General features: G+C 49.9%; 1 protein-coding gene across 1 annotated transcript in view; it reads right to left on the bottom strand.

Moving 5' to 3' along the window:
* MYOM2 (myomesin 2) overlaps positions 1-27,261 on the bottom strand; it is a 72,952-nt gene extending 45,691 nt beyond the window's left edge. Inside the window, exons 1-12 of the mRNA XM_060085960.1 lie at positions 27,155-27,261; positions 25,629-25,787; positions 21,608-21,770; positions 21,340-21,497; positions 20,115-20,207; positions 13,038-13,126; positions 12,899-12,949; positions 12,004-12,168; positions 9,583-9,744; positions 7,091-7,232; positions 4,902-5,101; positions 4,248-4,301 (exon numbers count right to left, since the gene is read on the bottom strand). Of these exons, the coding sequence (XP_059941943.1) occupies positions 4,248-4,301; positions 4,902-5,101; positions 7,091-7,232; positions 9,583-9,744; positions 12,004-12,168; positions 12,899-12,949; positions 13,038-13,126; positions 20,115-20,207; positions 21,340-21,497; positions 21,608-21,770; positions 25,629-25,787; positions 27,155-27,261 (1,543 nt within the window). The remainder of the gene's footprint in view (positions 1-4,247; positions 4,302-4,901; positions 5,102-7,090; positions 7,233-9,582; positions 9,745-12,003; positions 12,169-12,898; positions 12,950-13,037; positions 13,127-20,114; positions 20,208-21,339; positions 21,498-21,607; positions 21,771-25,628; positions 25,788-27,154) is intronic.
* Positions 27,262-27,954: the final 693 nt, after the last annotated feature.

Below are 27,954 nucleotides of genomic sequence, written 5' to 3' on the forward strand. Positions count from 1 at the left end.
TTCCCTCCCTCCTTTCTTTTCTTTTTCTTCTTTCTTCCTTCCTTCCTTCCTTCCTTTCTTTCTTTCTTTCTTTCTCTCTTTCTCTCTTTCTCCCTTTCTTTCTTTCCTACAGGGTCTTGGTGCCCTGGCCTGGTGTCAGGCCTGAGCCTCTGAGGTGGGAGAGCTGAGTTTAGGACATTGGACCAGCAGAGACCTCCTGGCCCCAAGTAATAGCAATCGGCGAGAGCTCTCCCAGAGATCTCTGTCTCAGCACTAAGACCCGGCTCCACCCAATGGCCAGCAAACTCCAGTGCTGGATGCCCCATGCCAAACAACTAGCAGGACAGGAACACAACCCCACTCCTTAGAAGAGAGGATGCCTAAAATCATACTAACTTCAAAGACATCCCAAAACACACCACTGGACGAGGCCCTGTCCACCATAAAGACAAGATCCAGCCTCATCCACCAGAACACAGGCACCAGTCCCCTCCACCAGGAAGCCTACACAACCCACTGAACCAACCTCACCCACTGGGGGCAGACACCAAAAACAACGGGAACTATGAACCTGAAGCCTGCGAAAAGGAGACCCCCAAACACAGTAAGTTAAGCAAAATGAGAAGACAGAGAAACACACAGCAGATGAAGGAGCAAGGTAAAACCCCTCCAGACCAAACAAATGAAGAGGAAACAGGCAGTCTACCTGAAAAAGAATTCAGAGTAATGATAGTAAATATGATCCAAAATCTTGGAAATAGAATGGAGAAAATATAAGAAACATTTAACAAGGACCTAGAAGAACTAAAGAGCAAATAAATGATGATGAACAACGCAATAAATGAAATTAAAAATTCTCTAAAAGGAATCAATAGTAGAATAACTGAGGGAGAAGAATGGATAAGTGGCCTGGAAGATAAAATAGTGGAAATAACTGCCACAGAGCAGAATAAAGAAAAAGGAATGAAAATAATTGAGGACAGTCTTAGAGACCTCTGGGACAATATTAAACGCACCAATATTCGAATTATAGAGGTCCCAGAAGAAGAGAAAAAGAAAGGGTCTGAGAAAATATTTGAAGAGATTATAGTTGAAAACTTCCCTAACATGGGAAAGGAAATAGTCAAGTCCAGGAAGTGCGGAGAGTCCCATACAGGATAAATCCAAGGAGAAACAAGCCAAGACACATATTAATCAAACTATCAAAAATTAAATACAAAGAAAAAATATTAAAAGCAGGGAGGGAAGAGCAACAAATAACATACAAGGGGGGCTTCCCTGGTGGCGCAGTGGTTGAGAATCTGCCTGCCAATGCAGGGGACACGGGTTCAAGTCCTGGTCCGGGAAGATCCCACATGCTGTGGAGCAACTAAGCCCGTGCACCACAACTACTGAGCTTGTGCTCTAGAGACCGTAAGCCACAACTACTGAGCCCACGTGCCACAACTACTGAAGCCCACGCACCTAGAACCTGTGCTCTTCAACAAGAGAGGCCACCACAAAGAGAAACCCGCACACCGCAACTAGAGAAAGCCCGCGCACAGCAACGAGGACCCAATGCAACAAAAAATAAATAAATAAATTTTAAAAATCAATGTGATACACCGTATTAACAAATTGAAGGAAAAAAAACCATACGATAATCTTGATACAGAAAAAGCTTTCGACAAAATTCAATACCCATTTATGACAAAAACGCTCCAGAGGGCTTCCCTAGTGGCGCAGTGGTTGAGAGTCTGCCTGCCGATGCAGGGGATGCGGGTTTGTGCCCTGGTCTGGGAAGATCCCACATGCCGCGGAGCGGCTGGGCCCGTGAGCCATGGCCGCTGAGCCTGCGCATCTGGAGCCTGTGCTCTGCAACAGGAGAGGCCACAACAGTGAGAGGCCCACGTACCGCAAAAAAAAAAAAAAAAAAAAACTTCAGTGAGATATCACCTCACACCGGTCAGAATGGCCATCATCAAAAAATCAACAAACAATAAATGCTGGAGAGGGTGTGGAGAAAAGGGAATCCTCTTGCATTGTTGGTGGGAATGTAAATTGATACAGCCACTATGGAGAACAGTATGGAGGTTCCTTAAAAAACTAAAAATAGAACTACCATATGACCCTGCAATCCCATTACTGGGCATATACCCTGAGAAAACCATAATTCAGAAAGAGTCACGTACCACAATGTTCATTGCAGTACTGTTTACAATAGCCAGGATATGGACGCAACCTAAGTGTCCATCGACAGATGAATGGATAAAGAAGACGTGGCACGTGTATACAATGGAATATTACTCAGCATAAAAAGAAAAAAAATTGAGCTATTTGTAATGAGGTGGATAGACCTGGAGTCTGTCATACAGAGTGAAGTAAGTCAGAAAGAGAAAAACAAATACCATATGCTAACACATATATATGGAATCTAAAAAAAAAAAAAAAGGTTCTGAAGAACCTAGGGGCAGGACAGGAATAAAGACGCAGACATAGAGAATGGACTCGAGGACAGAGGAAAGGGGAAGGGTAAGCTGGGAAGAAGTGAGAGAGTGGCATGGACATATATACACTACCAAATGTAAAATAGATAGCTAGTGGGAAGCAGCCACATAGCACAGGGAGATCAGCTTGGTGCTTTGTGACCACCTAGAGGGGTGGGATAAGGAGGGTGGGAGGGAGACGCAAGAGGGAGGGGATATGGGGATATATGTACAGGTATAGCTGATTCACTTTGTTATAAAGCAGAAACTAACACAACAATGCAAAGCAATTATACTCCAATAAAGATGTTAAAAAAAAAAAAGAAGCCATTGCTAGGAGGGAAAAACAATTATCATATATTAACACATATATGTGGAACCTAGAAAAATGGTACAGGTGAACCGGTTTTGCAGGGTAGAAATTGAGACACAGATGTAGAGAACAAACGTATGGACACCAAGGGGGGGAAAGTGACGGGGGGGTGGTATGATGAATTGGGAGATTGGGATTGACATATGTACACTAATATGTATAACATGGATAACTAATAAGAACCTGCTGTATAAAAAAATAAATAAAATAAAATTCCAAAAAAAATGCGTATTTTATACAGGTTGTTCTCCTGCAGCAAACATCTCTTCCAATATAACTGGGCCATTTTTATTCACTCAAACATCTGTGTTTTCATCAGCTGTTTAGGAGGTCATAACATCCACCTTTCCTAAATTGTTTTCTTTTGTTACTTACTTGTTGGGCATCTTTCCCAGTTTCTGAGTTTTTCTGGAAGCAGAGGTTTTAACTAAGACTTTATTTTATTTTTTAAATTTTTATTGGAGTACAGTTCCTTTACAATGTTGTGTTAGTTTCTACTGTACAGCAAAGTGAATCAGCTATATGTATACATATATCCCCCCTTTTATGGATTTCCTTCCCATTTAGGTCACCACAGAGCACTGAGTAGAGTTCCCTGTGCTATACAGTAGGTTCTCACTAGTTATCTATTTTATACACAGTATCAATAGCATATATATGTCAGTCCCAATTTCCCAATTCATCCCACCACCCCCCTTCCCCCTTGGTATCCATACGTTTGTTCTCTACATCTGTGTTTGTATTTCTGCTTTGTAAATAAGATCTTCTATACCAGTTTTTTCAGATTCCACATATATGCGTTAATATACGATATTTGTTTTTCTCTTTCTGACTTACTAATTTTTAAGTTTTCACTCATTGTCAACTGTAGTTATAATTCCAGTTAAAATCTTTGGATTCCTGGTTAATGATGCCAGATTCTCCTTCTCAGTAAATTGATCTTCCCAGATATCTAAGGACTATTAAGAAGAAGTGTGCATAAAATCCAACAGAAAAAAGGAAATGCAAACTTTCAAACCACAGGGACATTATTTGATAGGCAAACGAGTCCCTTTTAGTCAAAATGTTAGAAATAAAATTTTTGCTTAAAAAAATAATAAAACAAAATACTGTTCAGTCGTGGAGTCTGGGAGAAAGGACCCCAGCCTCGGCCAGGACTCAAGTCTCAGGTTGGGTCTAGTTACTCCTCTGTAGGTCCCCGAGGACGCCTGAGAGACCCCACATGAAGCCATGAAGCCAGGACTCCACTGACCTCCACTCTCACTTTCATTCCCGCCCTCTGCCCTGCTGACTTTTTTAATTCCATAGACCTTAAGCTTGACCCACAGTTTTTATTTTTACACGTGAAGAGTGTACCCACCACTCTCTAGTTACAACCCTAAATCCCTAGGGTATAAGCAGCTGAAAGGAAATGGTAATGAGTTCCTTACCTTCAAGGTCCTCCTGATAGATTACGATTTCTTTATCTCCCTCCCAGTGGACTGCTGCAGAGAGAAAGGTCAGTGCTGAATCTGACGTCCAGAAAGCGCTGGATTCCCTGAATCACCTTTGCATTACGATGACAGCAGCCGCATTACTCGGAGGTCATCCGAGTTGATATTTTGGAAGTGGTCTCAAAGAGATCAGGGCTTCTCGGCTCTTTGTACTGGATTCAAAAGGCCACGCAGGCAAGGAAAATGCAGTGACCCACTGAAAACCATAATTAAGGGCCCAATCCCGTTAAGGAGTCTGGGTCATGTGAAATTAAAATTCAGAAAGGGAGGGGCTTGGCTTCAACGCCTTCTGAGTCTCATCGTGTGTTGAAATGACAACATCAGTGGACTAAGAAAAGTCTAATTCTGAACCAGTTTAACTGGATTTCAGTGAAGAGCCTTAGGAAGATGAAGCACCTTCGTTTCAAGGTGTAAATGTCAGCCTGGCATCCCCACCCCTAACGTGACCTTGACGGCCACCCGGAGCCCATGAGGCTCAGCTGTGCTGTGCTCAGCTCTGAAGATGATCTCAAGGCTCAGATACAAGATGGGGGGAAAAGAGAAAGAACAAATCACACAAAACTGCTGGAACTTGAAGTCTGAGCGCCCTACCTTGTAACCGTTTGAGGTCATGGGGGTCGAGGGCAGCCACAGCCTCAGAGACTCTGGAAGGCCGGCTGATCCCTGCATTGTTGACAGCCCGCACACGGAATATGTAGGACCTTCCTTCAAAAAGCCCGGTTACGGGGTATTTACAGATCTTCACGGGGCGGTCATTGCACTGAACCCAACTGTCAGTTCCCACTTCACATCTTCAAATAAAAAATAAGAGTAGAGAATAAAACTATATCAGTCTAGTAAGTATATAGAGCTGTATACATACATTACGCACATATATATATATATCACAGTTATAACAGGAGAACATCTCCCACTGGTAAAATAAATGCTGTCGAAATACTGATTTACACAAATAGTAGTATAAATAAACTTTAAAAGACAGAACTGTCTAGGAAATGTAGTATATACACATATATGTCCCCGAGCCTTTCTAACTTACAGCTGAAGCTCAATTCCCCACTTCAAAAACATTTAGGCAAAATCTCCTCCAAAGGTTATTTCAGATCTATCCCTGACAGTTCTCTTTCAATTTACACCACAAAATCTCTGGGTGCCCCTAAGCTCCCTGGCACTTCTGCTGCCTAGGCCCAGGAAATCAACGGTCCTTCACCCGGTGTCCCAAAGACACATCTTTCTCCACCAGGTCACAAAGTCAGTCCTTGCTGCGAGGCTGGTTCACCATCTACTCCAATCATGTTAAGATGTTTCTTTCTAGAACGCTTCTCATGTGGAATTTGGAAGTCTATAGAAAATATTAAGTCCTGACCAGAAACCTGGAAATGTAGAAAAGATTGACCTCCATTTTTCCCAGGTTGAGAAATTTCAATACAGAAACTGCATGTCAAATTCCAAGGAGAAAAGAGCGAGTTCAGAAAATTTGTCTTGTACCTGCGCTTTAGGAAGAATCAGCTCTCTTTCCTCCTAACTCTTCGGAATTTTTAATGAAAGTTCTCTGACCTGCATATGCTGACCTGTTTCGGCCAGAGTCTGATGTGGTCAAAACTGAGAGTCTGGAGAAAACAATCTCAGCCCAGACCAACAACTGGCAGGTTACAAGGATAGGAGGGCGTCAGAAAAGAGAAGAGAGTGGAGAATTATCCGAGAAGGTGCATGAAGTCGTTTTTGCCAAGGTGCATGTAGTTATTTTTGCCAAAAGGTTGGGAAAATGATCAAATGTCATAGGAGAATCGAAAATAGCTTTTGTTTTGGTTTTTCTGTTTCAATTCGAGGTAAACCCTGAACAATGCAAACCTGACGCCAGCATATCAAAATATCACCCTGATGGTGACTATAGCTTTGTTGGATGGAGAAGAGAATTTAATCAACATAATGCAATAAAACTGAGCTGCTTGGTTTTTTCTGAAATAACTGCCTTATATTCGTGTGTTTTACACATATAAAATCTTAAATTCCTACCTAGAGCCATCCTCTTAAAACAACATAGCTTATACCCTTCTATCTTACTTCTAAATTCATTATCTTTGAGTGTAATGTCTCTCAGTGATTAGAATGGATAATACACTGCATATCCAATAAATTCACAGCTCTGCTTGGTTTCCCTCCCAGGCTCTGAGCACTATTCCAAGTAAAGGAACAAGAAAAGAGTTCAAACTCCTTTGGGTTTAATGATGACCTGCATTTACGTTATTACTCAAATTCCAATATTTTGTACCTTGAAACGTCAGTATTTTTCACCTGGAAACAAGAAGAGAACGTTATTTAACTGGGAAGAAGATTGGCCTTTGGGTATAAATGCGCTGGCATCCTCAGCCTGACGTCACCATGCCCAGGCTCTCGTCCTCCGAGGGAAGGACGGGGCTGAGCACAGACCTGCCGGCCAGAGCCCCATCCCAGCCCCAGGCTGGACCCTCAGTGGAGCCTGCAGCCCGGGCTCAGAGCGAGCCTGGAGAGGCAGGGTGGGATTTGATACTGGTGCCAATCAGGCAAACTGAGCCTCAGCCAGCACACAGTGGAATCGCGTGTGGGTACATGAGGCCCTGCCTGGCAGGCGATACTTTCCAATTACCCAGGCAGGAGTGACTAATAACCAAATAGTGAAGTTATATCCCATCAAGAATGGTGTCACAAACTTGAGATGAGAGAAATACCTACGCACCTCGTCCTGGGTAATACTCTTTTGAGGAACGTTTCCATCCCCAGAGGAATCAGTGGACACTCACCGATCAATGAAATAGCCGATGACCGGGCTCTCCTTGGTCGTGTTGGGTGGCTTCCAAGTTACGATGACATAATCCCGGTTTACATCGTGGCACTGCAGGTCCATGGGCGCGCCAGGGGCCCCCGTGATCAGGGGGTCAGCGTCTGGGGTGGGAGAGGAGAAGGAAGTCACGTGATCAGGGTCCTGGGTGCAGGGGGGACAGCTGAGGCCGGCTGACAACTTCTTCAAACTCGGTGAGCTATCTGCATGCTCTCCTCCCCTGCTTATCCTCACGCCCTTGGTGGATTGGTGACGAGAGACATACATGTATTGATGAGTCTTTAACTCGAAACACTGTCCTCTATGACACACTCAGTCTGTGATTTTCCATAAACGAATCCAAGTTGAAGTTCGCCTTCTGCCGACGGCATGTCATCACATAATGTCATGTCATCCAAAACCGACCGATGAAACGATAATAACAGTGGGGCCTTTTGAACACCTGAGAGATAGTACCTTAGACACTTGTGTGTTTCAGAGTCCTCAGAAGGTCTGAGGACTTCGATTTTTTTTCCTGCAAGTCGTGAGCACACTTTGGGTCCGTACGCATGCATCCCTTCCACACACAGCCAATTATGATCACCATGCAACTACGTTTGTTTTCAAATGTTAATTACAGTGGCACTGAAGGCCAACAGAGCTATTTAGAAAGTTAATACACTGCACATTTAATTTCCTTATGTAAAATGTGTATTTATTCAGGACCTAGGGCAGTTGGACCTTCTTAGCAGTGTAAGCATTGTACACTTTATTGGTCCCATCTCCTCAGCATATTAAAAGCTAAGGATTTCTTCACACCGAGCCAAATATTGTCTCTCATATTCAAAGTCCTCAGAAAGTTGTCAGAACACTTAAACTCCCCATACGTGCATTATTTTTTCCTGTTGGCTGCACAAGCAAGGCAATTTCAGCTACTGCATTTATTGTGCTTTCATGGGGCAAAACATCTTGCCAGAAGGCATGCACGGAGAATGGAAGGCACATTTTAATGCCAACCGAATAAAAATGGTAAAACTTTGTGGACGTGTCTAAAACCCCAGCCTTGCAGGTTTATGCTGTCTGGTGTGGGGAGAAGAGGGTGTGTGTGTGTGCTTGTTGGCACTTTTTTTTTTTTGAAGTTAAAATATTCCCTGATGAGATACAGCCCTTCCATCATGCTTGGATCTAACTGAAATGGTTTGGAAAAAATAATATACTGACAGTGTTATTCCAGGCGCATATAACCTGGAGCCCGAGGTAGGCATACAGGTGCAGGAGACACGGAGAACAGGGCAGGTAAGGCGGGGGTGGGGAATGGAGGATAGAGTGGCCAGGGCCGGGGGGAGAGGAAGAGGGGGGTCCTGGTCAGGAAAGCAGCCGCCGGCCACCCAGAAGAGACTGGTGTCCCGGGGAGGGGCCAGCCGGGCCTCAGCCAGGATGGGCCTCTATGCCCAAGGCCGCTGCACGAGCCAGGGCCGGTGCAGGGTAAGGGCTCGGCTGGGGGGCACTGCCCCGCACACAGTGCCGGGGCTTCGCAGGGGGCCAGCTCCTGCTTCCCAGAGAAGGGCCCAGGCCTCTGCGCTCCACACTTTCACTGGAGAAAGCGAGAATATTTTCTTCCAAAACTGCTGTAAGATTTTTAGATTATATATACATATGTGAATATGTATGTGTGTGTACACATATACATACACATACATACACCTGTATGTGTGTATACACATATACATATATATAATATTATATAAAATTTTATCCATTTTATATATCCCTTACATAAAAGTATGTATATGTGACATATACATCTATACACGTATGAATATATACACCTACAAGCCTATATATGATAGGCATTTATAGATAATATATAAATATCTATGTTATACATATACATAAAGATAAATACACGTATATCTATAACATCGACCACCGTGCCTGGTATATCACGAGCTTTGTTTTCCCTTCCATGAGTGGGATGGACAAGGCTCTCATGGGCTGCTGGGAGGATGAAACATGACAACACACGTGTCTCCTGGTGTAAACGCCCCAGAGGTGTGGCCCCCATGGTTACTGTCTTAAACACACATGTGACTGAAGTCAGTGGTCATGACAGTGTCAGTCCTTCCTGCCATGGCCCTGGCCCTGTCACAAGGCCTAAGCGGGGGAAGAGGGGAGGGAGGCCTAGGCGGCCCGGGAACGGGCCCTTCCACTCCGGACCCCACTCCCCGCGTGGATTTCTTCCAGAATCAGCAGTTCAGGGCCATTCGCTCCTAGGTGTCATCCTACGAATTCCAGCAATTTATCAGCGACAGGGACACAAAGCTCCGCCTCTGCTCCACCCCCAGTGACACCTGCTTATGTCACGGATGTGATCGGGACGCGCCCAGGAGACACTTCCCAGCGGTCACGCCATGTCCGGGGAGCAGCCTTGGGCTCCGTCTGGGCCCCATCCCACCCCACCCGTAGCCTGCGCACCTCGGACAAACAGGAAGGCGCTGTGCTCGCTGACCCCTCCCCTGGACACGATCCTCAGGGTGTAGAGACCCTCGTCGTCCTTGTTCAGGTGGCTGAAGGACAGCAAGGCCTGGCCTTCCCCGAAGAACATCTTTGTCCACTTGGACTCCTTCAGCAGCACGTCTGGAAGACGGTCAAGGGAGATGGGCTTCAGGGACACGCAGGGACCCGGGGCACCCGCGGAGGGCAGAGGTGCCCGCCAGCCTGACCCAGAGCACAAACACACACATGGGGCTGGGGGGACTGGGACACACGGGACAGGACAGAGGTCAGCACTTGGAGTGTGAAAGGCGGGACGCGTCTGCAAGGGGCCCTGCTGCGGCTTCGAAACGCACTCAACCCACACGCTGACACCAGGAAGTCCCCCACCAGAGTTCCTTAGAAATTAATAATAAAGTGCCAACAAACCACAGTCAAAAGGCAACGAAAGTAAGAGGCAAATTTCGGGAGAAGAAAGGTAAGTGACGAAAAATATTCAACGCTGGATATCGAGGAGACACAAAATAAAATAATGAGAAATTATTTTTCACCCACTGATTTGGCAACATCCATAACTGGAGAGTGAAGAGGAGACAGCCTGTCAGGTGCAGCCTTGAACCTGCCTGTTCCATTCGAATCGGCCAAGACTATGAAACTGCGGGTCCCCAGAATCCCGGGCACTTCCTAGTCCCGGGAACACCTTCTAAGATCCATGCCAACATCCTCTGGGAATATTAGGAGAGCTCTCCTCGAATCCATTTCATTTCCAGAAAGGGTAAATTAGAATCTTAGAACTTCGCTCTTAAATCTTAAATTAGAATTGCAAAGGGTAAATTAATCTCCTTTGCCACCCCACAAAGAGGCTCTCTCCCTTTCTCTCTCCCTCCTGGACCATGAAGATCAGACACAACTATCCTATTCCAACCGAAGGCACAGGCCCAGTGCCCTGGGATCCCAGCAGCGGACTCCCGGGGGATGCAAGGTCACAGGCATCTCCTCTGCACCTAGGACGCGTACCTGTTCCTCTCCTCTGCGCTTGGGCCCAAGGGTCCCCCTCCGCCTCCGCCAGCTCAGAGCCCTTCTCATCTGTCAACAGCCTATTTTTTCTTTCGATAAAGCTCTCCATCATCACCGCAAACCTGCTCTCCTGGCTAACTTTAACAGTGCGTGGGGCCGGTGCCATGCGTTTGGCAAATTATCACAGCCTGTTCTGGGACATTCCTTATACTTTACAGAGACTCTGCTTTACCATTTTGTGTATTTTCCCCAACTAGATTATAAATACCTTATGGGCAGGAATGGCATATGATTCTTTGTGCTATTTTGCATGGTGTTAGGCCCTGAATAAACACAGGCAGAATGTTCTGTGACTGAATCCATAGGGAACAAGCTCCCTTTAGGAGCAGCAGCCAGAGATGAAGCTTTCTTCCACAGTCTACCCACACACACTGCATACACACACACATCACACACACCACACACACACACCACACACACACCACACACACACCACACACACACCACACACACCACACACATCACACACCACACACACACCACACACACACCACACACACACATCACACACACCACACGCCACACACACACACCACACACACACATCACACACCACACACACACACCACACACACACCACACACATACACACCACACACACATCATACACACCACACACACAACACACAACACACACACATACACACCACACACCACACACACACATCATACACACCACACACAACACACACACAACACACACCACACACACAACACACAACACACACACACACAACACACACACACACCACACACACACGGCTGCACAGGGCAGCCCATGCTGGCTGGCGGAAGCAGTGGAGCAGGGCCCCGGGAATGGGGGCTCCCAGCCCTGCCACTTCCCGGAGGTCGGGGGGAGGCCGAGGAAGTTCCTTGCCTCAGCCGCCCACGTATGAGGGGTTGACAACACTCCCCTCCCAAAGCCCTGATGAAAATCAAGTGAGTTATCACACTCCGAAGAGAGTCGGGACGCAATACGCTCTAATAAATGGTAGCTACTGTTTCAGCAGAGGAAAAACATAAAGACACAGACACCCCGCTCACTCCTAACCACATGGAGACCCTCTTTACGGAGCTATAACAACCCCCATGACTCATCTACCTCCAGGCCTCCCTGCTAACCCCATGCCCGGGGACGTTCAAGGTCAACGCGGGTCCAAGCTGCCCCAGGCTCGCCTGCTTTGCCGGCCGCAGCTGTCGCGGAGGTGGAGAAAGCGCCCGGTCAACACTAAGGCTCAAAACTCACCATCACCCCAGCGAGGCCGGGGTCCGAGCCCAAGCACGGCGGGCGTGGGCGCAGAGCGCGCAGGAGGCCGCGACACTCACCGTCCCGGTACCACTCGGCCCGCGGCTGCACCCGCTTCAGGTCCGGCGTCAGCAGCAGCGTGCACTTGAGAGCCAGCGTCTCGCCTTCCCTCCGGAAGGTGACGCCGAATTTCTCCAGAAACTGGATGTCGAAGTGCATGTGTGGGATCACGGCGGGCAGGGGCACTGCACGGGGCAGAGGGCGCGGTCACACGGCGGGTCGGCTGGGCAAAGCGGCCCCTCACCACCTCCTGCGCTCGCTTCCTCACGGGCTGCGCTGTGGCCTAGCGCCTGCATCCCCCCGTTCTCAGGACGAAGCCCCGCTCCCCGGTGTGAAGATATTGGGGGGCGCCTTCGGGGGATTAGGCTGGATGAGGTCGTGGCGGTGGGGACCGGGATGGGGTCAGTGCCCTTGTAAGGAGAGGACGAGACCACAGCCCTTTCTCTCAGCTCTCCGTGAGGACACGGCGTCCCACACCTAACAGCTGGGACGCGGTCTCCCCTCCTCTGAGGCACCTCGACCTGGGACCTCCAGCCTCCAGAACTGAGGGAAGTAACTGTCTGATATTCAAGACCCAGGTGTGCTGTTTGTTATGGTGCCCGGGCTGACTCGGCCACTTCTGAAGAATCAGAAAACCGGCGTGGAGTGGCATCTGGGCATTTGTGCCAAAGGAGCATGGAAGGCAGACTGAGCAGGGGGTGCGTGCTCTGAGCCACGTGCAAAGCGTAAAGGGTTTAAATCCTGCATCAGCCCCCGAATCCACGGCAGCGACGGTCAGCACACCGACACCAGCCAGGAGAAAGGGCCTTTTGCAGTACAGTTTGAAAAGGGATTTGATGCTTAGAAAATATGTTTCAATGATATGCTATGTCAGTACACATTCTTCTGCACAAAGAAGGAAAAGAATCAACTTACAGCTGATCGGGAGCCCCACAGAATGGAACGGCTCCTCGTCACCTCGGAATCCTGCAAGACAGTCAGGCGATCACGGCGGAGAAAGAGGAGCGGGGTGGGGGGGGGACAGCGCCCCATCCCCCCAAGACGGCAAACTCACTTTTCACCACCACCGCCGCATTGGTGGACGCCTGTCCGTGCACGTTTGTTGCCACCGCCGAGTAGTTCGCAGTATCGTCAAAGTCCGCCCTTGGAGGGAAAAAAGCAAGACAGCGTCCTGAACGTGCTTGTGGGGCCGGCCTGGTCTCTGAGAGTCAGTGACCCGAACTCGAGCACAGCCTTGCTCGACAGCAGCTCGTGTGACCTGGACCCCCTGGTTCGTGAGTGATTTGTTTGAGAATAGTGCCAGCTCCGCCCTCTGAACGAGGTATTAACTACAGACACGGGCGACATCTGATCCCGTATGATGCCTTGGCTTTGGCTTTGCGGGGGAAGAAAATGTACTAGCGCTTCCGAAAATCCGGAACTGCACTCTCAGAGAGAAGCTTGTATTCCCTCTGGTTCTGTTCTTCTACCTGCAGCATCCGTGGTTTTATCTTGTCAGTGGGCAGCTCCAATGGCCTCAACCTCCGGGAGAATCAACCCCACCTCCCTCCCCACCAGGGGTTCCCTGCGCAGACCCCCAATGCAGTGGGATCGCCCAGACAGGAAGCACCCACTCGTGGGCGTAACGAAGGTGCCTGGACTGGACCCACCTGAGGCCTCCAGGCCCGGAGCATCGCAAGGGACGCGTGTCCACCCCCGGGAAGGACAATGGCCCAGGGACCGCAGAGCCCAGTTTCTCAGGGGAGGGGTTTCTCCAGCCCCCTACGTCCATCCCACGGAAGCCGAAGCTTAGTTTCTGGCTATGAACTGTCTTCCCACCAGCTTCCCCCCAAAACTTGACGTGAGGACTCTTACTCAACTGACTCTCTGCTAGTTACTTTCTGTTGGCTACTTTGTCTAAAAGTCTCAAGTGCCCAGCAAGACAGTACTATTACCCTATTAACTTGGAGAGAAAGTAGAGCCTTTAAGAAGTTGGGTAAACAAGGTCCACAAAACTCTGAACTCTGCAGCTTTCTGGTCTTTCTTCCATCTCCCCAAGCATAGGCATCACAGGCATAGTGACAAAAACACAGAAAAAGTTTACTCAGGCCTCATGTTTAGATGCTTTAAGCATCCAGTGACCCAGAGACAAACCCGTTCTTTGGAAGTCCTTCGTCATTTTATTGTATTTTCTATTCCAGTTGGAGCTGAAAATAGTTTCTTTGACCAAAAAATACAGTGTCTCCAAGAAACGAGAGAGAACATTTCAGGGACCCACGCTACCTGGGAAGAACCCGTCCCTGCCCCGACGAGGTTCTAATCCAGTTCCACTGCACCCGGCAATGCCACCTGGCCTCCTGTAACTGTGCCGCTGCTCAAGGGAGAGAGAGCCGCTACCGTAGGTGTTCAAACCAGTGCATTAAGTTCAGGCTCACCTTGGAGGGATAGAGCCCAACCTCAAGGCCCCTCAACAAAGCTGCAGTTCTAGCCTGAACGCATCACATTCCTTTGCTGTGCCATTTCCACGTACACTGTGGGTACAGCGTATCACCAGGGGCAGAGTAAGGGTGACAGTACAACACGTAAAAATCCCGTAACCAGGGCTTCCCTGGTGGCACAGTGGTTGAGAGTCCACCTGCCGATGCAGGGGACACGGGTTCGTGCCCCGGTCCGGGAAGATCCCACATGCCGTGGAGCGGCTGGGCCCGTGAGCCATGGCCGCTGAGCCTGCACGTCCGGAGCCTGTGCTCTGCAACGGGAGAGGCCACAGCAGTGAGAGGCCCGCGTACCGCAAAAAAAAAAAAAACCCATAACCATAACACGGACGCTTTCCCCATCACTGGCCATTAATGTTCTCTGCTGATCTGCGCGCACACACACACACACACACACACACACCAACAAACAGGCCACAGCAGCTACCTCTGGGAACACGGCTAGGGCTGGGGCTCTAGGGACGAGTGGAAAATTTCTTCTCTTCCACAACCTTAAGCATCGCTTGGATTTTTTTAACCTTGCCTTTGGGTTATTTCTTCTAAACAATGAAACCACTGTATTTTCATAAACGCATTCTTCAAACAGGAAGTATTCTTCTGGGATTAGCCCTACACCTCGCTCTACAAAGATCCCTCCCCGCTAGCGGGACTCACCCTCCCCGCAGGCCGGAGGGTTGGGCCGCCCACAGGCATGGGCTGGGGAGTCAGGAGCCAGAACAATGCGGGGGGAGAGGCAAAGGCTGCTGTACAGACTGCCGCACCAAATCCCCTGACCTGGAGGCTGGGATGGAAGCTGACTGTGACACAGACTCAGAAGTAGGAGCCGTCAGGCAAAAACAGACACCCCACCCAGAGCCGAGAGATGGGGCAGCCCAGCACAGGAAGTGGCCCTCCCCCTGCTGGACCTGAACCAAGACTGTCCCCGGGCCCAGCTGGTCAGCATCGCTACCCACTGCTGAGTGAGGAGGTTACTGGTGCCTGAAGCACATCAAGTGCTTGAGAAGACCGTGCACAGACGTCACTCAGAGTGTGTCTGTCAGCCACCATAAACCTGTTTCCATCTTCTTCAATACCTCCCTCCAAGGCCTTTCTGGACGTTACTTAGTCTTGGTAGTCTCCAAACTGTGTCCCATAGTTTTCAAACCAAATCTCCCAAGAGTGCTACCAATTTCTTCTTCAATGTGAAATTCAGCAGTTTTTAAAACAACAGCAGAAACACGCCCTTGACACATCACGTACTGGCCACTCACTGAAGCCCAGACACAGCTTTGTGCTGCGCTTGACTTGTTTGTGCCCTGATGGCCCTCAGGCAGAGCTGCTCACACCTTCCCTGCTTAACTGAACTACATTCTGAGATTTCAAGGTCAAACTTAATGTTCCCATTTGTGACTACTAATCACTGTGAATCAGGGCTTTTCTTCAATATGGTACAATCAGAATAAAAGCCAGGGCAAAATTACGTTTGCTGAGACTATTACAAGACTGCAGTCATCAGCCACAAGTTCTGATTTCAGATCTGTTCCCTCATCAGGCCAGCCTGGTAAGTCTCATCTACTGAGTTTTTTTTTTTTTTTTTTTTTTTTTTTTTGCGGTACGCGGGCCTCTCACTGTTGTGGCCTCCCCCGTCGCGGAGCACAGGCTCCGGACGCGCAGGCCCAGCGGCCACGGCTCACGGGCCCAGCCGCTCCGCGGCATATGGGATCCTCCCAGACCGGGGCACGAACCCGCATCCCCTGCATCGGCAGGCGGACTCTCAACCACTTGCGCCACCAGGGAGGCCCTCATCTACTGACTTTTTAACAAATAAACAGCATGTATTTAAAACTTCTCAAATACGTGTATTGAATACCTACCCTTTACTTGGGGGACACTGATGATTAAATAAAACAATGCATTTGAAAATACTTTGCAACTGGTATAGTACTGTATGAACTGTGTATATTATTCATTGAAATGTATTAGCTGAATTCTTGGACTGAAGTTCAAAAAAGGTTCCCTTTCCCTCCCCGGAGAAGGTCCTCTCCTTCGCCTTTACATTCCAATGAAACAGCAGGGATTTCTAAGCGTTCTGAGAACCGCAGTGAATTGCTCTCCATGTTTCTTAGCTGAGAACAGCTGGGGGAACCCAAGGAGGAGGCTTGTGACGCAAAGAAGTGGCAGGAGAAGCCCCAGGCACCAAGCCCACCTGGACAGCAGCATCTCCCGCAGGAGTCTGAGCTGCTCTTCAGTTGACTCACAGAATTAGGACTCCGGAGGCAGACGTACCTAACACTCTAGCGCTGACAGCTGGTCAAGTAACCAGTTAGCACTTGATACTTAGCAGGAGGGCCCAGGCTGGGGAAAAGGTGCCTTGGAGGCAGGATCTTGGTGCACCAAACACGTGCACACCTGCTCACGTGCACCTATCCAGGAGAGAGGCTCCACAGGGTCATCTGATTGGTAAAGAAGCCCATGCCCCCTAAAAATATCCAGACCCACTGATTTACGCAACAGACCCCAGGCAGGGCGCACCCGGCTGAGGGAGTACGCAGGCGAGAGTTAGAACTTCTGGTCATGCTTACTTGTGTCTCGTTCATTTTGCACATCTCTTTTGTAAATGTTTTACATTCTATAAAATACAGTAGAACATATATAGATTATAAATAAACACACGTGCATGTATTGGGGGAGGGCTCATATATATTTGTTGGCTGCTCTTGCAGGGGGTGGGCTGCAGGAAGCATGGCGCCTGGGGGCACCGGACAGAGGGCACAGCAAGGGACCAGGCAGGCAGGACTTTGCAGATTCGGAGGAGACTGTGCCCAACTTAAAATTCTGTTGACAGGTCACTTGGAGACCCACATGCCTGACCACAGCCCAGGGTCCCCCAGTCTTCCTCTCCTTCCCGAGGCCACACTAGGAGAAGCACGTTGCCAGCCCACAGAGTCTATTTCAAGCCTCTACTTCATGCGGTCAGAAGTTGCAAGCAAGTGATTAAGGGGCAAACAGGTTTATTTTCTGTTTGGACCTCATCCCAGAATAGATAGAGGTGGTATCCTTTGGTCTCAATTTTTACAAACTTCCACGGGGCACTTTTGCAGCCCAGAGTCTCAATCTGAAGTGCTCCCAAAACCACTCCAGGGGAGAAACTAATAACACTTCATCTATTTTAAAGAGGGGCAGGCAAACGTTTAAGTAGCACATGAATTTCTCTTGTGTAGTCAGGCCCCATGTACTCAAAGCCTAAGCGGTGTTGACACGGGATTTACAATTTAATTCAAAGTAGAATTTGAATATCAAAGTCTAAAAATAAAGTGCAAGAAGAGATTCGCCCTGGAGTCGCCCTGCGAGGAGTGGGGAGTGCAGAGAGGTGAGGTTAGAATAAAACACAAGATCGGATGTTCTAAACACCTTTATAAAAACATGAGAGCAGCATAAAAATTCTTTGAAGAAATAGAACTCACCCTATGACTCCCAAGAGAACATTTTATGAGCATATAAAATCGTATCAATTACAGCTTCAATTCGAACAGTACCAAAGGGAACTAAGCTTTCTTTTCGGCACTTCAAGAATTCGGCGACAGTGGCCAAAGAGTATTCATAGGAATAAATGTCACTCTTGTAACAGAAAGAGCTCATTCCCCAGCCAGGGGAGCAAAGGAGCCAGCATATTCCTCACCACTTAGCCGACCACAGATCAGATGATGGTAACTCAGCAGTTTGGAATGAACAGCTGAGGTCAGCTGTAATTTGTGGGCTTCCCCCTGCTCTTTTTTCTGAAGACTATCTACATTTCATCTGTTAAGAATGTCCCAATGTGGGTAAGAATACTGAGAGGAAAGTCAGTCTCAGGAATTTCCTTGTCCCAAATTCCTTAACTCTTTGCAAGCTGAGGCAAACTCCAAGTAATATATCTGAGGCCATCTGGATATACTGGGGCCTCACTGATTTAGTTCACATGGTTCAAAGCTTCTCTTATTCCCAGTACAAATTTAAAAGTTGTCAACATAGTGTGAACAGGACTTACTTGAGAAAGGGAATTCGTTTCTCTTTTCCAAAAGATGACTAAAATTCAGCTTGAAAACAAACCAGTTGCTAGGGCACCCCAGGTTAGAAAAGAGTCACCCCCTCACCAAATAAAAATACTCTTCAGAATGAAGGAAAGTTTCTCTTTCTAGATAGTATGGTTTACTGCCTGTGGAAATGTCTGGAAATTTTGGAAATTGAAGGAAAGTGGGATGCCTAGACCCTGCCCACTCTCAGCCTTCCGCACCCCAGCTGACGCAGAAGCCCCCAAGCCTGGGGCTGATTCCGACCCCTCTTTTTCACTGACACCCACATCCAATCCATCAGCAAATCCTACTGCTCTAACTTCAAAATCGGTCCCCGCCCACCTCACTGGCTCCACCTCATCCACGGTGGTCCAAGCCCCACGATCTATCTTTCTTGAATTTCGGCCAAGCTGTCCAAGTCTGCCCTACTATCCGTCCGCAGTCAGTGACCCTTTGGAAACGCAAGTCAGATCTTTTACTTCCCCTTTGCCCCCAGTAACAGCCTTGTGAGGGCTACAGGGTCCGGGGTGATCTTCATAGCACTGGTGACATCTCTAACCTCTGTCCTATGACTCCCACCAACTGCTGCAGCCCTGGGGTCCTGATGCTCCTTCTCGGAGCCTCCGCCCCACACCTCTGTCCTCTCCTCCATCCCCTTAGATGTCTTCTCCTCTAAGGCCTGCCTGGCCCCCCTTTAACACCACACCCACCCCAGCCCCAGGCCATATGCCCCGACCCCTGCACCCAGCATCATCACCCTGATCTACTGTATGATTCCCTTTTTATTACACTTAAGGCTTGCCGCCATGTTCTGGACCTCCAAGTCAGGAATCGAGGTTTTGGTCGCTTTAACACAAGTTCCTAGAGTGTGTGGGGCACATAGTAGGTTCTCAATAAACAGTGCCAGTGGGGCCCATGGGGCCAGGGCCTCCAGCTTTTCTAAACAGCCTCAAATTTACCTAGAGAAACAAGGTTATGACTCGACACAAATTTTAATCTTAACTGTAACCTGTTAGCTGTGTATACAGAAAAGCAGAGAGTAACTGAACAGCGGAATCTCACTTTTGTTAAAAAAAAAAAATCAAAACATGCTTGTACGGTTCTACAGTGTGTTGTGTAAGGGAAACAGCAGTGCTGTAAGTACACCAAAATACCGACCCTGGATGTTGGAAATACGGATGAACTTTACCTTCTTTTAGTTATCTGTATTTACTGCATGTTTTCAATTTGCTATGAGAAGAAAATAAAGGTCATATTTCCTTGAAGAGTTGAGCTTAGGAACTGTTGCCCAAACCTGCAGGAGGTGCAGCCCGGCTGCTGAGCAGGTGTGAGGGTGTCTGTGCGTTTCCCCATGGCCCTCACACCTGGCACTGCCGTCCTGCCTTAGGCCATTTTCTCCTTTCATTCCCAGAATAGGAGCCCCGCAGAACCAACCCCTGAATCCACATCCCTCTGGCCTGACCCCAGGGAAACAAAGGGAAGCCTCTACCACCAATATTTAACTCAGAAACACCAGGAGCGTCACGCGGAATTCAGATGTGGTGTGAGCTGACCGCCGCTTCTGTGTGTGGGAGGCTGATCACCTGGGCAGGTGCTGGGGCACGGCCGTGCCCGCCAAGCCCTTACCTGTTGATCTCCAGTGTGTGCACCCCGTACTTGCTCTCAATCCTGTACTTTCCTGGCTCCCCTGCCTGGCAGATCAAGCTGCCGTCTTTATACCTGAAAGAGGGAAACACTTGTCTGAGCGTAAAGGTCGACTGGCTGTTTTGCACGTGTCCCCACCTTCCTATTTCCCATCCCCTGCCGCCCCTTGCGGGTGGGCACGCACACGTGCGCACACACACACACACACAGAGCACATTTTCGCTCTGCTTCTGCCTGATTCACCGCTCAGATCGTAGGCGGTGGGCAGCGCGGGAGCAGCTACAGGAAAGGTCCAGAGCCCACTCTTGGCTGTTTAAGGGGAGGTGGCCCTTGCAGGACTCAGACTACCTGGGCAGCCCTCAACCTGCATCGTGGGCCAAAGGTCCCCTGGAACTTGTTAGGAACTCTGGATACATCACTCCGAGGAAAAGCATAACCAGTGTTGGTTAGGCCCTGGTCCAGCCTCTGGAGGGAGGCCGCGGTGTAGCCGGAGTGCATGTGGAGAGACCCCACTGCTCTGGACCCTGCCTGGAGGAGCCTGGCCTCAGTGTCCCACCAGGACAGCAGGGCCACGGCTCCCCCTAGGGCAAGGGTGGGCGGCTCTCAGCCTCCCTGGCTCGCCTCGTGAGCAGCCAGAGGGCGGAGGCACCACTCTTCTGCTCTGCTGCTGAGAGCCCTAACCCAGGAAGCACGTGAAAGCACGGTGTTGTGCCCAACGACAGACCCTGGGGACTCGGTACCAGCAAGTGGGCAAATAAATGAATATACAAGTTAGTTTTAGCAACATACGTTGAAACTAAAAGTGTCGGTGGGGCTTATTTAAATTTCAGCGTTACAAGGCTCGAGGGACCCTCTCACTGTGGCTCCAGAGCCTTGGAGTTTAGGATCTCCACTTACATGAGTAAAAGCAGAGCTGCAGGTAAACACAGGTCATTTCCGGGAACCTGGTTTTCAATAAAAGTCCTCTGGAAAATCATTTGGGTCAATTGCACTAAAATGAAAACGCCTGCCTAGGATTTCCAGGGGCCCCTCCATGTGTTTTCACACGCGCATTTCCTGGTGAGTTTTAAGAGCATCGGTCCCTGGAGTAGGTGCCGCGCGCTCCCTGCAGGTGGATCTTCTCCACCCGCTCAGGTGAGTCAACGGCTGCAGATCCTTCAAAGGAAGAGCAGCGGGGCCTCCGCCCCGGGGAGGCGCCCCCACTCACCACTGCACCACGGGGGTTGGGAAGCCCTGCACGGTGAAGCACAGCTTGACAGACATCCGCTCCCAGATGGTGTGCGACCGGAGCTGCACCAGGATCTCGGGGGCTCTGCTTAGCTGCTCCTCAAGTGGGTGCATCTCCCAGGCCAGCCCGTCGTCCACCTGCCCCGGGAAGCCACGCGTCAGGGTGCCAGGGGCGCGAGGCTCCCGCCACCAGGCCCGCGGGCATCGTGCTGACTGCACGGCTGCACCCGGCACCCGCCCGCCCCTACCGTGTGCTGCAGGCCGTATCTGTCCACGTGCTGCAGGGCGTATCTGTCCAGCTTGTCCCGGGCATGGGTGCGGGCCAGGTGCACGTCCTCCTCCAGCTGGGCCAGCTCGCTGAGGAAACGCTCCCGCTTGGCCTCCCCATAGGAAGCCACCAGCGACTGGTACCTGCAGAAGCCAAGATGCCACAGTATTCTCGGGACACGTGCAAAGGGCGTGTGGTCACTGAGGGCCTGGGACCAGACACGCGGTCCCCGGGGACTTCCTAAGTGGGCTCGAGGAGAGGGTGGGAGAGAAGCTACTTCTGCTTCTTTTGCAAGCTCTCCTCTGCGTGGCGACACACAGGACCCACTCATTTTCCTTAGAGGCTGCCGTTTCTGAGCGAATTTAAGACTGAAGTAAAGGCTTCTGAACCAATAGATTCAAATTAAGAAAAAAGTCTGTATTCTAGAAAAAGTAAAAGGATACAGTCAGCAGCTTCTTAATCTGTCGGGGCAGAGAAATGAAGGGCACCTCCCTTCTGGCCCGAGGGCCACCTCTGTGGGCTCCACAGGTTACATCCTGGCACTGCCCGGCCCAGCGATGCATCCACCCACCCTGTCACCCCTCCCCAGCCCCATCCCCTCCTTCACCACCGTGTTCCCGAGGCCCCAGCAGAGCCAGAGGCTTGCTGTGCCCTGGGCTGCCCGGGAAGGGAAACCGGCAGCATCAAGTGTGCAGCCGGGGAGGCGGGGACCAGGTGGACGTGGCTTATAAAGGTGGGGTGTCAGACTGGAGGACTCTCTGCTCTGCGTGGCCCAGCGGTGTGGGGAAAGCCGTCCTAGAACCCGGGCAGCTCCCCCCCTCCCCGGCCTCTCCCGCCCCACCCCCCACCCCTGCAGCCCCAACCACCAGTCTGCACTTCTCCAGACACAGCGCAAACCGCAGGCCTGGTGTCAGGTGTCCACGAAGTTGGAGATCGAACACAGAGTTTCAGGAAACTCTGCAGCTTCTTCAAGCAGAACCGTGGAGATGGGAACTATAATAAAAGCCAAACCCCGAGCGAGTGCTGACTCAGCCTCGTCTTCACTTCTGACCAGCCCAGTCCAGCCCACACCCGCCTGCGTCCCCTCCCGGACACACACCCACGATCTCCTCCTCGCTGCTTAGAGGTCACCTCCTCGCCCCTCCGGCCTTTCCCCACACCCTCTGCTCGTGGTGACTCTCCACGGAGGAGAACAAGCGTCTAGGTCTTTAGGCACAGGTGCAGGCGCACACCCATCACAGCACCCTAATCCCAGCTGCCCGGTTCCCCTTCACTCACAGAGCCACACGCACAGAAACGATTCTGTAGGTCCCTGTGGGAGAAACAGCGAGCGCCTTGCTAAGAGGGCTCGCAGGAACCGAGCCTTCTTGTCTGCAGTGAATCCCACTAAATGACAGCGCAAGCAAAGGCAAATCTCTATTCGTGCCGCAAACTGTCCTGATAAGCGTAAAGGATCAGAAGTCCCACAGGGACCTCGTTTCAACTGTCTATGTGAATTGCACTTGCACTTGTCAATAGCACCGCCAGCCCCGAAGGTTTTATAATAAATATTAGAACTAGAATTGCTCCCCCTGGCCGGCCCAGCCCCAAATACTGTGATCTGGGACACTGAGAAGGCGCCCCTGCTAGTCTGTGACTGTGACACTGACCCTTGTGCAGAACGATGTCACTCATCGTGCATCTGCCCTAAAGACGAGCCCCTCGGACAGCTGCAGAACGCAGGGAGGCCCGCTTTTCACAGGACGGAAGTAGAGGCATCAAAGGGGCATTTCTAATCCCCTGTATCTTCCAGGAGGACATTTCCAGACCCTTCAGGGCACGCGGATGCCTCGTTGGTATTTATTTTACATGAAGACATAGCTTAACTCAAACTGATGAACCCATCACTTCATCTCTCTCCAAGGAACGATTTTGTCCTGTAGGTTAAACTCATATCTGCCCCAGGAGGTAAGGAATAAATACGTACTTTCAGCAACGCCTAAGGCCAGCAAGAGTAGTGAATTATCATAATAAGGACTGGAATTCGTCGAACTCCTGGAATCACCCTACACCGGGCTCCCTCGAATGGCAGAGACAGGGCTGTGGGGGTGGCGATAAAACCTCCACGAACTCCGGCCCAGCTCACCCAGACCTCCAAATACTTAGATGTACTTTTAAAGGAGGAAAGACCTAATTTCAATAAGACCTTTCACATGGGAGATATGCACATGGGTTGTGAGAATAAAATCCTGGGAGGGTCCTAAAATGCAGAATTCCCAAGCACGGGTGCTGGGCTCCGTGGAGAGCTGACACAGCCCTGACCTATATCCACTGCACTTGCCCAGAGGGACTGACATTGACCCTGAGCCCCAGGGACACAGTAACATTATAATCAGGCATCAAGAATCAAAATACATTCTTGAGTCAGATCTGCTATTGCAAGAGTAGCTTCATGTGTTTTAGGAAGATTTCCAACAGCCAGGATTGTCACAAAAGTCATTTTTGCTGAAACCACATCAATCATGGTAACACACTCCCTGACTGTTCAAATTAATACAAGCTTACTTTCCCCATTTATTTCACCCCAGGAAACTGAGGAATGGGAACTTTATGGGATAAGATCACACCGAGGTATAACTGGTTAAAATAAAATTATAAAGCTCTGGTCCTCTCACTCCCTGTGCCAAAACCTTAAGCACAGTAGAACCCTTTCTGAAATAATCCAACACATAAAAGTCCAATTTCTTAATGTACACATTCTGAAGTGATTCTTTTACAAAAGAAGTCGTCCCTTGACAATAAAATTAATTTTCAGGGCAAAATTCCCACAAGGTATCTAAAAGATGATTCAAAATTTTGTGTGTGTGTGTGTGTGGTACGCGGGCCTCTCACTGTTGTGGCCTCTCCCGTTGCAGAGCACAGGCTCCGGACGAACAGGCTCAGCGGCCATGGCTCACGGGCCAACCGCTCCGCGGCATGTGGGATCTTCCCGGACCAGGGCACGAACCCATGCCCCCTGCATCGGCAGGCGGACTCTCAACCACTGCGCCACCAGGGAAGCCATCAGATTTTTTTAAAAAATAAAGGCTAATCTTTTCAGCTATACAATATTTTTACTAAACAGATTCCTTAGCCATAGTGCAACTTTCAGACTGAAACATGTTGAGCGAGATCTCATTTTCCTTCCGGTTTTGAGTGTTTTAACGATACAGAGAAAACTTTCTAGAAATAAGTAGGAGGAGAAGGTGACGGGGAAAAAATAGAGCAGATATGAAATGAAGCATTCATGAGATGCTCAAGTACTCTGCTCTGAAAAGATCCAAGTCAGTTGACCACCTGTTTCTCTGTGATCTGGAAATAATTTGAAGACTGACATTCTTAGGAACCCACCCCATTCCTGTGACATCTTCCCCATGAGCTGAGTCTGTAGAAATGTGAAGCATGAGGGTCTACAGAGCCCCCTCCCTTCAGCTCTGTGTCCACACGGACAGGTGGCTGGAATCTTGGCCTCTCTTTGGAAGATTCCCCACTCGTCTCAAGCCTCACAGCTGTTCCTTAGTAGCCAAAGAGGCTGGTGGTGGAAGTTCAAAAACTCTAACTCAGACCTTTAGGTCTCGAGGCCTCCGAGTGTGACCAGCGTGCTTTCTGGGGAAAGGGAGTGAGTTTGGGGGGAGAGGACAGAGGCCTGAGGCCAATCCAGCTGCAACGTGTGGACAGTGGCCGTGGGTCCTCTGGACCGCAGGGTTGTCTTCTGCACGAGGATGCAGAAAATCCATCCCCAGTCATTTCCTTGTCGGGATGAATCAAGACGATGATGGTGGAGAATAAGAATCGACTGAAAACAGTCGTGCGTGGCTTTCACTGCAGCAAGTGTTCCCTTCCCAGTTTGCACATGTCCCCTTGCAGCTATTCCCCCCCACCCACCGCCTCATTCTCTGACCGCAGAGCCCCTGCCCAGGCCCCGGGGCAGCGCAGGGCCCCCAAGGCTGGCCTGGCGGCAGGCAGAGAGGGCAGGGCGTTACCTGTGCTTCCTTTCCTGCTCGTCCTCTTCCAGCGCGGAGCTCAGCCTCCTGGCACACAACCTGCAGGTGGTCCCCTCCGGTGCCGTCTGGTTGGACTCTATCTGCGAGGACGACTTCTGAGTGACAGATTTCTGGGAAGACGTCTGGGTGGAAGCGCGCCTTGGCGAACATGGGAAAAATCACATGTGGTGGAGAAGTGTAAAAATGCATCGGCACAAACAACATCACTCCCTTTCCACGCCCCCAAACCATCCTCGAAATGCAGGGCACCCACACCTGCACATGCAGACACATACACATGCACATGCCTGCAGGCACACCTGTGTGTATGCGCTTACTTGCACATGTGAACACACACACACACACCCCAAAGTGTGGCCTCCAGCCCGTCTGCACAGGCCCATCCCCCACAGGGGCGCGCCGCCCCCAGACTCAGCTGCCCGCCACCCCTGCCCCTCCCTCAGGCCAGCCAGTGCCTTCCAGGCCCTTTTGGCCTGAGGCCATGATTATATATATATATCTTAAGGGATCTGAAGCTCCTGGAGGCTGCTGGGAGGGGCAGAGAATGTTTGGCTTTGTTTGTTACCAGGATGGCAGCTAACCACGAGGACCACAGGTGGTTCTAAATATAGGGGCTGGGGATGGGGACCTGAGGCCGGAGCCCGTGCCCGGTGTCCACCTACTAAATTAACACCGCAGAAATGTGGGCGGCCAGGGCATGTGCTGCTGGCCCCTGCAGACGCAGAACCTCAGAAACTCACAGATGAGGCTGGGGCTTGACACCAGTCTCTCAGGCAGTGAACAAAAAATCTACCTTTTGCAACATTATTATTAACGTAGCAAAATTATCATTGAGATGGGCTTCCATCCGATCTTCACTTGGCCCCCATTAACTTCTTTCCCACCGACATTCTATCCCATGGGTTTCCTTCTCATTGCCCTCGCTTTTTGGTGACCTTTTAGATTCTAGCTCTGGAAGGCATGTGAAGAAGAGTGAAGTCAAGGAGCAATTACTGAAGGTCCGTGACTCATGAGCTAAACCAGGGGCTAAGAGCCAGTCTACCAGGACCTGCCGGGATCTACAGGATTTGCTGAGATCTCCCAGGATCTTCCAGGACCTGCCAAATCTGCCAGATCTTCTAGGATCTCCCAGGATCTGCCAGAACCTGCCCAAATCTGCCAGATCTTCTAGGATCTACCAGGATCTCCCAATATCTGCCAGGATCTCCTAGGATCTACCAGGATCTGCCAGGATCTCCCAAGATCTGCCAGGACCTGCCAGGATCTACTAGGCTCTGCCAGGACCTGCCACGATGCCATGGAGTGCCCCACACAAAGTTTGCTGTGCAGCCGGGTCAGCCACGTTCCCCGTCTGGCTCTGGACACGGGCATCGGGGAGCATTACCTCCCCGGCTAAACCAGTTCATCTCCAGGCTTCAGGGGACTGGATCAAGCTTCTTGCCTTGAAAGTCAGACAAAGCTCGTAATCAAGGCTCGGCCTGCCCCGTCAGTGAATGACAACTTACTTTTTCGCTGCATATTCATCCAGAAGGTACCTTGTTTGAATATTACGGTATGACTGGTCAAAGTGTCTGTGTCTCTTTTGGTAGAAGGGCACGGCAACAAGCGACATCTTTGTGGACACCTAGGAAAAAGAGTAACAGATAGAGCAGAGGTCCTGGAATTTCTAAAGTAATCAGGCTCCTGCACTTCACACTAACCTTTTAGGTTGTTCCAAAGAGGAAAATCAACTCCAATTAACAAAACCCTTGTGGGGGAAGAGAATATAAGAAAGAGTCTATAAGAGGAAATAATCTTGGACACCTATTAAGTTCCCTGGGACCTGACTTCATTTCTTGTTTGCTTCCATAAATATTAGAAGATTGAGGGGCTTCCCTAGTGGTGCAGTGGTTGAGAGTCTGCCTGCCAATGCAGGGGACACGGGTTCGTGCCCCAGTCTGGGAAGATCCCACATGCCGCGGAGCAGCTGGGCCCGTGAGCCATGGCCGCTGAGCCTGCGCGTCCAGAGCCTGTGCTCCGCAACGAGAGAGGCCACAGCAGTGAGAGACCCGCGTACCGCAAAAAAAAAAAAAAAATTAGAAGATTGAGCCGCACGTTTCACTTAATTATAAATTCACCCAATGTCTATAAACTACCTAGTTTGTTCAAGGCAACATGAAAAGCAATGTGAGTGATAAGGATAAAAATAATTAAAGCACAGGTCAGAGAAGTAAACAAACACTTAGAATACAAGAGAGGAGGAGATAAGAGCAAAGGAGACACAAAAAGTGCTGGGAAGTAACAGGGGGAGCACGTGGCCCAGGGC

The sequence above is a fragment of the Mesoplodon densirostris genome, chromosome 20 (assembly GCF_025265405.1).
Source record: "Mesoplodon densirostris isolate mMesDen1 chromosome 20, mMesDen1 primary haplotype, whole genome shotgun sequence".
Classification (NCBI taxonomy): domain Eukaryota; kingdom Metazoa; phylum Chordata; class Mammalia; order Artiodactyla; family Ziphiidae; genus Mesoplodon; species Mesoplodon densirostris.